The sequence below is a fragment of the Centroberyx affinis genome, unplaced genomic scaffold (genome assembly GCF_046629955.1).
Source record: "Centroberyx affinis isolate AG114_WGS23_722 - 3 ecotype Tasmania unplaced genomic scaffold, CSIRO-AGI_Caff_v1 ptg000025l_1, whole genome shotgun sequence".
In the NCBI taxonomy this organism is placed as follows: domain Eukaryota; kingdom Metazoa; phylum Chordata; class Actinopteri; order Beryciformes; family Berycidae; genus Centroberyx; species Centroberyx affinis.
The window spans coordinates 176,349-188,417 of record NW_027278739.1 but is presented as its reverse complement, the minus strand read 5'-3'; the positions used below and the strand labels follow the sequence as shown (position 1 = coordinate 188,417).

Sequence of the window (12,069 nt, the reverse complement as noted above, 5' to 3'; positions counted from 1 at the left end):
CAAGACCTATTTGATGCAACCTGGAATTTAATTTAACACCAATTTTAAAAGCCAAAAACCAGAAGCAACGCTGACAAAACCAGCCTGTTTCAGACTGAACATAACTAATGAAAGTTCTGAGAATATACATGGGCAGGAAGAGAAAAGGGACAACAGGAAATTAATAGTTTAGGGACATGAAGTCCAGTTGTGCTTAGTAACACAGATAGGATGCGCATCAGTGCAAACCTTGTTTTACATGAATCTAGATTTTCGAGTACAATTCAAGGCCTTAAATTAAGATGATTTATTTTCAGAGATTTTAAGGACCTGCAGATACCCTGAAATAGGAACTGTGTGGTCTTTGTGTCTTTAGTTCTAAAACAGATAATTATTTTACACATAGCTGTTGCCGTCTCCTTTCAGTTTTCTCACCTTGAAAATTTGCTAGGTCCCTCTCCATCCTCGTCGTCAAAGTCCATTCTGAGAAAGAAAACACAGGAAATATTTTATATATATATTTTGGGTTTGTAAACAATCCGAATGTTGTTGTGTATTTATTTGCTTTGGTGATTGTTGTGTGTTCTTATGTTGTTTATTGCCTTGTCAAATAACAAAAATCAATAAATATAATTTCCAAAAAAAACCACAGGAAATCACTGTTACTACTGTCAGATTATGGGCTGACAGCACCTTGGATTTCCTCGTGGCTATGTTGTCTGTGTTTGGTGAAAAACACACTGATATCTCTGTGTAGACATCAATTTGGGGCGAGAACGTAAATCCTGTGGTGCACTGCAGTTTTCAGAGCTCTTCCCCATTTGTTTCTGCTGCTGAAAGTGACAAACTTGTGTTTACTGACAAATAAACCAATAGGTCAATCTGTTTCTCCGGCCAGCAGTGGATGGTTCCTCACTACAGTGCTGATGCTTTCATCTCAACACATCACCACAGGCACAAGTGATGAGCCATTTCTTTGCTCTGGCTGGCTTCCAGGTGCACTGGAATCAAATTGGTGTGTCACAACATTGCGTAGGTTTGAAACCAACCATCTGTAATACGATTCTTAGCTATCGTGTCATGATGATGGGTGAAATAGCTAGCTTCACTACGTCTGACACAATCACTTTAGGAGCAGGCATGTACCAGATGGAGAAGAAAAATGTAAATTTGCTCCGATGACGAAAAATTGTGCCATTATTTGGTTTTGCAGTATTTTGAGATAATCCAAGGTTGCCTGGTAGAACATTATTAACGAATGTGTCAACATGATGTAATGAGAAAAAATTACAGTGCATGCAAATGTGTCATCAAATCATCCAGGCTTTTTTCCCCTTTTACACGACTAGCTGTACTCTTGCCTCTCCATACAATATCCACATGTAGACAGAGAGAATGCTATTAAAACATGGAAAGAGTATCTCATTTTATTTTATCTGTTTTGTCTGTTTGTTTCCTTGAAAAAAAAAAAAAATGTTTTTCCTGTACTTTTGTATACATAATGCTTCTTTTTTAATTGTGAAAACTAATAAACAAAGTGGTGAAAAAAAAAACATGGAAAGAGCGATGTTCAGACAAACCATCCTGTACAATTGCTATTATGAAGCCACTTCTCATAGGAAGTTGAGAGGTTCAGTTGTAGAGAAGGTCACCAACTGCTACCATGACTCATCCTCACCTTGTTCACCTTTTTTAACCCTAAAACATACTGATAACTGTGCTGTCCTGTATATGTGTTCAACAAAAGGAATCAAATGAAACACACACCAGTGACGAAACCACCGCTCCAGCCAAATCAACAAATTACACGATTGCATAAACTGCTTGGACGCTGTCGTGACAAATAATTGACCGATCATTTCCACGCATCGCAGACCACTGTGTGTTGATCTAACTAAATCCTGACTCAGGGGCTTGGCAGCCTGCATAGTGTGTCTCCATATCCTCCCGTCTGCCAGGACAGAGTACTAATTACTATGATATTCATACTATGACATATGGAGATGGATAGAGGGAGATGGAGCCATAGAGTCTCATTGTGTATTGAGTGGTGGCTCTAAGTAATCATAGATAGCATAACACAATAGCATGCTCATTAATAAAGCAAAATGGTCCCTCTTGCCCTCCCTCCCCTGTAGCAACACTGAGGCCAAATGAAAGCCTTGCCTCTTGTCTTCTGTCGTCTCTGTACTGTACCCCCCCACCCACTCAATCCCCCACCCCAAGGCTGTCTTGTCAGAATTGAGTTTGTATGCATGATTTACCTGACGGCTTAACGCACCATGGGAGCAAGGCTGTCTGTATGAGTGAGCGCTGGTGAGGATTACTGTGTGTGTCTGTTGTTGTCTTGGGATCCTCTTACTGAACTAGACCCTAGCTCATCTCTACACACACACACACGGTTAAATAAATAAAGTAACAATGGATAGACAAGACATGTCCCTCTTGCCTCCCTGTGCCATGTTTATTTGCCATATTGCCTAGATCCAGGTCTGTATTATTTATTCATGTTTGTGTAGGCCTAATGCCTGTGCATGGAGTAAATACGTTGCTTTGCCCCCTGAGGATTAGGTTTACATGGTATTGAACTCATGCAGAGCAACCCCCCCCCCCCAGCCTTTCCAAACCACACCCTGTTTTTCCATTTTCCAATTTATTCTTTCATCGGTGCTCTTGCCAGTGTGTATAAAATACCTGGCATTGGATCTGGAGTCTCCTTTCAGCAACATTCAGCTTTCAAGTTCAATATCTGTTGTGACTCTATAGGCCATTGTGTTTGCAATTGCGGATTGTTTTGTTGATCCCCCCCTGACCTTACAGGACAAATTAAATGATTCAATTCAATCATAGCTGAAAAGTCCCTTGGGGTGTTAAGGCCAAGTTATACTTCTGCGTCAAAGTGCCGCTGTAGCTACGCCGTAGGTGTCTACGGCAGTGCCAGCATTTATAGTTAGACTGCAGTGGCATGCGTTTTCAGCACTTAAGTAATAACAGAAGAAATAATAGTGTACATTCTCTGAAACCCATTTTCTTGGATATTTCTCACCACGAACTCAGTGACATCTGGTAATCTTTATCATTTGAAGATGAGGTGTCCTACAAATGAATATATATGGGAACCTCCTCAGCTAATCTCTACAAAGCGAGCCAATCACAGTTGTTGCGGTTTTGTGTCGCCCTACGCACAGTTTTGGAGAGGTGCACATGAGCTGCTGTGGCAGCCTCTGCAGGCTATGCTGGAACTGCAAAGACCTACAACACAGCTACGTCGACACTTTGACATAGAAGTATAAATTGGCCTTTTCATGCCAGTCTCCTGAAAACCAGGAGAGGTCGGCCACGAAGGGCCTGCTGCCGTCCTGCTGCAGCTTCTTTGATAGATATCTCAATTCTTATTGCTTCGCTTATTGCTTGCATTCCCACAGACCAGTGGTTTTCAAACTGGGGTCCAGGGACACGCAGGGTGCTTGAGGTAGTCCCAGGTGGTCCCCAGCAAATTGAGGAATAGTCTGATTTTACTATAATTCAATTCAGAAATTATACCATTTAGAGATTGTGCAAGAATGACTATTGTATTCATAGGTTTCATGTCACCGCTGTGATCTCCTCACGTATAGTGTAGACAGTTTAACAATTCAATACTGAATCAACAACAAAAATCTTCCCATATGAGTCCCTGGGACTAAATGTTATCAAATGGGGGTCCGTAACAGTATCTGCAATCAATTCACATTTTACCGGCATCTGGTGATTGTCTGTCATTTTCAGACCCTGACATGACATGAAAATATTTTGAACCCCTGCCATAAGAGAAAGATTATTAGTGGTGGTGAACTTCCACGGCAGGCCAGCCACGGGGATACTCACCCTCCTGACCTCCTCTTGCCCCCTCGGCCTGGCATGGCTCCACCCATCCTCACCTGGCCTGCCCCAACTGCCCCAGGCATTGCTACCGTCCCCGGCAACTCGCTGCCCATCTCTGGAAGACACAACAGTAACAGCAGGTCAGTGCAGAGTTAGTACAGGCAGCAGCCTACACAGGACTAATATTAGGCTACACTTCAGCAGTGCAACAGCCAGTTACTATGTTACCATGTGATCGAAACATTTTAACAAAACACCCAAATCATAGACATATGGATGCAGATATTAGGGTTAGACCAATATTGGCCTTTAATTAAAAACCGGTTATCAGCCACTCCGTCTCATCCACCTCTGATATGATGCAGTTTGTTTGATTAGGCTAGAATTGATCAATATTACACTGGTTGTCTATGGGAAGACCTTAACCTGAATTGATTCTTCTAACATTTTGATCATATTCCACCCTGACAAGAATAAAATTCTGAGGGAAACACTTGCACTTGTTTGTTTTTGGCATTAAATGGTCAAATTTAAAGATATTGAACATTAGCACAAAATATTGGCTATTGGCAGCTTCAGTCCAAAAATAGCCTATCTTTATCAACAGTCAAAAATCCATATTCATCCACTTTTTGAGTACTAATCCAACACATATTTTTACCAAACGGCATACACCTAGCCCATTAGTTTGGGGTCGCTGGATAAAAACATTTATACCACAGATATAAAGTATGTTTCCATTGGAGAAAGCTGAATAACAAGTTTATCTAACTCTCAGACTTGTTACTTGTGACACGTGGTATTTGATTTTAGTATTGGGGGCTCTCTTTGACTCTGAAAGCCGATTTTAGTCTGATGTCAGCACTATATTCCATGAGTATTGGCATCAGTGCATCCCAAGAACAATCAATCAACACAGGCCTACATACTGTAGCCTGAGGCTCTAGTTAGCAGCAGCCTAGATACCAAATCCTATCAGATGATATTTTAGACCTACATACAAGTTTTTTTTTTTCCACAGGTCCTTCAGTAAGCTTTTGTTCAGTAATGAACTCAATAAAGTATAAAGAGATTATGTGCTGGCAGTTTCATTCAATATCAACCCAGTCTGCTGTGGGACATAGTCATTATGGTTGAGAGGAATTATATTGCGTGCCAAATCAGCCTCCATCTTCCTCTCTCTCTCTATTATTCTCTTCCTCGCCTGTCCACAAATTCATTCTATTTGCCTTGCTGTTTTACCCTCCATCTCTCCGCTCTATTCACTCACTCACTCATTCAGCCAGATGCAATGGATAGGCCAAACAAACCCTCCGGTATGCCCCAGTGCACCCAGTAACACAGTTAATATTTGATACAGTGTGCATTCCCCCCCATGTCTTCTCTTCCAGCTCCTCCAGAGAAACACTGTAATGCAGGGCCTTGCAAAGAGCAAGCCTTCAATCATGCATTCATGAAGTGGGTACAAGTAAACACACACTGCTCTAAACTAATCTGAGGAAGACGCTACTTCATCTGAGAAACAACAAGATACTGTCCGGTCGTTCAGTTTGGCTGATAACACCACAGACAAAGTGCTCTTTTTCTCCTACGAGTCAAAATTGTTCCTCTAATAAAGGACTGATGTCTAAGCTGTGCAGCCTATTACAACTCCCAGTGTTACAACTGAGCCTTAAAAGAATACTGTGATTATTTGGGAGATTGTCTCGTTGGTCACCTGTTAAGAGATGAGAACATAGACACCAAAATCATCTACGTGTCCCTGGTGGATCATTGGCTCCAGTGCTTCATGCTAACACTTCAGCATACAGTATGTTGAGTGATAGATGGCTCCATGCTAACACTTCAGCATACACTATGTTGAGTGATAGATGGCTCCATGCTAACACTTCAGCATACAGTATGTTGAGTGATAGAAGGCAACTAGCATTATCTCAGAAGTGAGAAAATAAGAACATGCAGCAGTTTTTAAGTTAAATGGTAATGATATGTGTCCGTCAGTTTTGTGTAGGAAATTGGCCAAATTTTCACAAAATATGATACAAAAATAACTTACTCTTTTGAACTAGGAGAAACTACTTTCTCTGTGGAAAGATCTGAAATTAACTTGTTGCTCAGCCAAGGGCTGCTAAAGACATATAGAAATATGTCACCCTACCCATTTTCAGTGCTATTTTGTGTATAGTCAGGTGCTTTGTAATTCATCATGGCTGTATGAAAGACTGTATAAAACTGAGACATTCAAATTTTAACATCTCAATAAGTTCCCAGCCAGTGTGACAGGTGACTCTATTTTATCCGCCAAAAAAAAATCACCAGTATTTGGTGCTTGGCAGGTGGTAATTTCAGACCCTGTTTAATGATATTTCATTTTTAAATATTAATGTACAGGCAATATAGGCTAATAAAACCCAACAACTTTTTATTACTTAAAGGTCAGTCTCCATACTTTGGATAGTACTAATGGCCTACTATCACTCATCACAGTGCACACTAAAGAGTTAGCATGGAGCACCAGAGACTATGATCTATCAAGAACATATGGATGATTTTGGTGTCTATGTTCTCATCACTTAACAGGTAGGCTGACCAATGGGATAATCCCAATCTACCAAAAACTTGGTGCATTCTTTTAAGTGCATGTAAGTGTACTGGTTTTCTTGGGTTGAGTGTGAGGGAAACACTGGCACAGTTAATCGTATGCCTGGTTTTCTCCACCAACTCAATCACATCCACATCTTTAGTCAGTCGCTAAAAAGCCCTGAGGTCAAACGCATTAATCAGAGGGTGTTGTGAGACCAGGGGGAATGCAGCGTACTTTCTCCTTTTCAATCACTTCACTCCCTCAGACAAGGTTGTTTCTCGCTCTTTCTTTCTCTTGCCTTCCCTCCTTTCTTTCCTCCAGACGTCTTTTCCCCAGCCGCCGAGTCCGTCAAACAGCCTCAGGACATTTACCATTCTGTTTAAAGACCCCAAAAGACATCACACACGCATGCACACACACACACACACAGATTTATAGCCCGACACATTTATAATCCCCAAAAGCAAAGGACCTTTTTATATTACCACTTTTCCAAATACCTCACTACCAATCAATGTCATTCAGTTTGTTGTAAAGAAGTGAAATCCTTAAGGCACAGCAGCATCCTACATATATACTGCAGAGGCAAATCTAACACAGTCACAAAGAATTATGGTTGATGTCAGGGAGAATAATTCCAGTGCTAATTTCACTACACACACACACACTTTGCTCTACTTAACTTCAGGAGAGGTCTATCTCTGAAACAGAATAGAGCATTTTGTCACAATAATGTGACAAAATGAAGGAAGTAGATTGGCCAACACCACTGCAACAAACTATTTTACATACATAAGACTGTGGCTGAAGAATACAAGTATCAGCATTGCTATTCATACTACTGTAATCTAGTATTATCAGACCTACACTACTACAGCCTAATCACTTGCAAACACTATGAAGATTTTATACTACACCACTAGAGAGCTGTGCTAACTGGAACTTGTATAGTTGACAAGATGACATTACTATGTTTTATAGCTAAAACCATCTTTGTGCTCTGTAATCACGCAACCCTCATTAGATCATTCCCCTTGCCATGTTTCACATGCTCTTACACCAATTGGATCTCGGCCAGCTTGAGATAATCCTGCAGTGACACAGTGTTCCCCACTTCCCCGGGTCCCTGGTCTGGAGTCATTGCACCTGACCTTACTACCATGTGAGGGGAAAGGGCAACACTGATCACAGATCAGCAGGCTAACTTTGTCCTCCTCTGGCCACAGCAGCAGCAGCATTAGGCTTGACTTAATGCTAACTGGGTGTCATCACCGGATAGAGAAGCTGCACATAGCCCTTACTGCACGCTTCCTCAAACCTTCTCTCTAGATCATTACATTACAACAACATACAGGGGATTAACGCGTATCCTAGAATCAGACAAATAGCCTAGGTTTGGTGCAAGCCTGAAGGGTTTCGTCCTGTTTGCATACAAGACACAGGGCTCTCATCTACAAATGGCTGGCAGATTGCTTGTTTGCTCAGAAAGGGAATGAGACATGGTTTTGTTTTGTTTTCTCATAGTGCCCTTCTATTATCTGGCAGGGATGTTTTCTCATTTGTTGATTGTTCATTCTAACCAACGCCTCGTTTCAAGACTCTGTATGCAGCCAAGGTGCTAATAACCTGCAAATTCTTTATTTATTTCCTCTTCATTTACATTGTCAATGAGGTGACACAGAGAGTGGGAGAGAGAAAGGTTGACCTGTTTTCATATGGAGGTCTCCAAGCTCAAAGAAAGTGTCTTCTAAACCAGAATAATTAGGTTACCACATTACACAATTTGGACATCCTCTTTTTTACAAATTCCTTTTCCCTCCAAAAAGCAATTAAGTTACATTTGGGGAGTGTGTAAATACAGGCTGCCATGTTTCAAGCCAGCAGCTATTTACTTTACCCAGTGGAATCAGCCTCGCCTACTGTCTTCCTAATATTTGCTGAGGGAGAGTAATTTTAGGCTGCCTACAATAAGGCATGATTAGGAAGTATATAACAATATGTTAGGAGTTAAATGGAATGATTAATTTATTTCAAACAGTTACAGATTCAAACCAAGATCTATGTAACACTAGTAGTGCAGTCGCAATGTAACAAGGAAAACCTGTGGCGACGTTAGCTAGTTACTTACAATCTAACTCTGACGGTAACAACGAGCATTAATGTTTATTATACGGTATTTCCCGAAAATGGAAATAAATAATTGCTGTTTTACAACCCTCCACTACAATAGCCAATGCACATGAACAAACCACCTTGAGCTATCTAGCACTCACGACAACGTTGGGTCGAGTCCTGATACGTTCTCTTCTATGGAGCGAAAATTACTCCAAATGGCATTTAAAAATCTGTCAACTTAATGTCATCTTGCATATCAGCAAACGTATGTACCTGATAGAAAATTGCTTAGGACCGTTAACGAATTACTATAGTGTTCAGATGAAGTCGGCATACAGGTGATCCACCATGCAGCACTTTATTTCAATAAAATCTAAACTTTTAGAATTGGTTCACGCTGCTCGCTATCGCCCTCCGCTGTTTATGTTGGTAGAAGAAGATTGAGGGAAGAACAGTAGAAGCAATAGTGAAAGTTTAATTTTATTGAAATAAGTGTTGCTTGGTGTATTGGATGTATGCCGAATTGAAGAATGGTTCATACGGATTAGTAAGATATTTGAAGTGATGTTCTGTCCAATATGTACTTTTGCCGATAAGCAATACAATATTAAATTGCCAGATTTTTCATGAAGTTTGGCAATTCGTTCTCTCCATATAACGGAGAGCGGCACGACTCTCTCAAGCCGACGCAATACGGAATCAACAGGCGAGGAGGGACTGCGACCTACAAATAACATAAGTGACACTGCCAGCTGGCCTCCCTGTTATGAATCCTACCGTTAAAATGACCCGACTCAGAGATAACACATAACATCTGATGCGCTGAAGGGCAACGATATGCAAAGTAGCCTTTTGTATCACGGAGAATTGGGAACGGAGAGGGTCGGGGACATCAACGCACGTAGCTAGCTTAAATGAACTGGAACCGGAACCAAAAAACACGACAACAACCGAGCCAAAATAAAAATATTTAAACAACCGAGTCGTTTCGACATGCAGCTAGCTAGCCTCAGCGCTGTGAAGAATAGCAGTGTTGTGAACGGCGGTTCAGTGGGGGAAGGGGGATGGATGCTGGAGCCAGGCTTCGGCGGCCTGGCGGCGGCTTCAGCCTCGTTACTGACCGTCTAAACAAAACGTAGTTTATTTTTATGTATTTTAACACTGTTAAACCCTCCGTTACTTCCCCACTAACAGACCGAGTACTGACTTACCGGACGGGTTGACCGCGGCGGGAGTTGCCATGTTTCCTCAACGAAAAAAAAAACAACAAAACGGCAGCGATGGAGATGACGCACAATACGGCTCGAGAGCCCCGCGAGAGACCGTGTAACTCCGGGGGTTTGGCACGCGAGGCTCGGTCCAACCACCTCACATCCGCTAAACTGGAGTGGAAATAATCCGAATTAAAACGGACAATAAAAGTGTATTTTCTGCACTGAAAGCAACATAAGTGTGCTTATTTAATAAGAAAATCCCTCCTAGACCAGACTTATCAAAATGCAAGATGTCTGAATGGTAGCACCGCGAGATTTAGGGCTACTTGAATTAATTAATGTTGTACTGTCTGACTGGTGCAGTGATGAATGTAATGTAAAGACGAATGGTTAAGTGTTTTAAATTTCATTGGTGTCAGCTGGGTATATTAGCACTTTGCCATACCTAAGTGAGTCCAAAATTGATCTAGTAGTTTTTGTCTGTTATCATCTATTGATTGCTGTCCAGTACAACCACAGTCTTCCACTGTTGGCCACTGTGCACTTTACTGGAGCAGATGGGGATTCAGTGCCTTGCTCAAGGGCACATCATCAGTAGTTACTGAGGGACTGGACATATGAAGCAGCAAAAGCATTCATTCTTTGATCCCCTAAAAGACACTATCTTCACATAACTTACATCAGTTATACTTACCATGAATACAATACATTTATGTGTTAAAGATTGATGTCAGCCTAATTCTGCAAATAAAAAGGTGGGCACACTGAGTTTAGGTGGGTTTACTCTCCACTTACTGTTGTGATTCCAGGGGCTGCTTATTAAAACTGTGAAAACAGCCCCCCTCTTCAGCACTATATCTTCTTCAGTGGTTCCTAAAGTGGGGTGCAGGGGCAGCTAAGGGTCACAAGCAAATAGGATTAGTTTAATTTCACTATAAATCAAGATAAGAGAATGTATACGCATGCTTCATACCTTACAATACAGACAGTTATATTATTCTATACTATATGTAACAATAGAAATCCTCTCAGATGGGGTTCCTTGAGACAAAATCTTATCAAATGGTCTGTTTGAGGGGGAAACACAATATGAAAAAGTTTGGGAACCCCTGCTGTAGTTATATTGATGTGAAAGATCTACAGCATGTTGTTGGTTAAATAACTCATTAACAATTCATAGAGAAAGAGTTTGCACGGGTTAAGTCCAAAAAAACTAATACTATGTAATTCATAATAACATGGAATTCATATTAGGAGAAGGTTGAATCCATCTCAAAACCACAAATCATGTGCCCACCCAGGCAGCATGATAGACAATAGCAATATTTATGTTCTTAAAAAAAAAAATCTCCAAAATACAAGTATTCAGTGTTTCCCTCACAATTTTATTCTTGTAATAGCATTTACAACATGAGACACTAAATCCAGGATATTGATAATAATAATCATAATAATCTTAATCATAATAATGAATTAATTGATACTTCGAATTCTAATGTCACATTAGAATCAGTTCAGGTTAAGGTCTTCCCATAGACAGCCAGTGTAGTATTGATCAATTCTACAATAAATATGTAATCAAACAAACTGCATCATATCCATCATATCAGCGGTGGACGACACTGACTGGCTGATATCAGATTTTTAATAAAAAGTCAATATTGACTCCAATATATTGGTCTGACCCTTGTGGCCATATCCTGACAGATCTACAGCTGAGATAAAAGCTGTTTGAAAGAGGCACTTCACCAGGATAGAAAACAGAAATATCAACCTTGATCATTACATACATCATCTCACACTTGTTGTAAACCTCTATACAGAATTGTACTATTTTCTTTGGTTTGAGAAGGATTGCATGCATAATTGGTCCATAGAGGCCTGGAGCCCCCGGCTGTTGGCCCTACTACTCACTAAGTGCCTTTTTAGGATACATTTATTCATATACTTATTATATAAGGATTTAATTTGCCATTATCTGATGGGGGAAATGGCCCAAAGCCTCAATGAGAGGTACTGATGTGAAGTCAATACATTCTTTTGAACTCTTAGAGGAGCAAATGGGGTTTTATAGGAATTCAAATTAAAAATGAATCGAAAGAAACTATGGAACTACAGGTTTGAGCATTTTTGAGCCCACCCAGGGAAGAGGCAAAATAGAGGCTGTAATAGGGCGGCTGAAATGCCCCTCAAAAACAATAATTGGATGGGTGTATATATAGTGTATATTAACAAAGCACTGGTGCATCCACTCTGATTTTTATTACTTGATTGCTTCATGTTTTATTTTTTCTTGGAGCTGCCTCTTAGACC

The 12,069-nt window shown here is 40.7% G+C and overlaps 1 protein-coding gene across 3 annotated transcripts in view; it reads right to left on the bottom strand.

Annotated features, from left to right (window-relative positions):
• arnt2 (aryl-hydrocarbon receptor nuclear translocator 2) overlaps positions 1–9,940 on the bottom strand; it is a 57,743-nt gene extending 47,803 nt beyond the window's left edge. For all 3 annotated transcript variants that reach the window (XM_071515076.1, XM_071515068.1, XM_071515061.1), the window contains exons 1-3: positions 9,754–9,940; positions 3,847–3,958; positions 415–462 (exon numbers count right to left, since the gene is read on the bottom strand). In XM_071515076.1, the coding sequence (XP_071371177.1) occupies positions 415–462; positions 3,847–3,958; positions 9,754–9,784 (191 nt within the window). In that variant the 5' untranslated portion in view covers positions 9,785–9,940. The remainder of the gene's footprint in view (positions 1–414; positions 463–3,846; positions 3,959–9,753) is intronic.
• Positions 9,941–12,069: the final 2,129 nt, after the last annotated feature.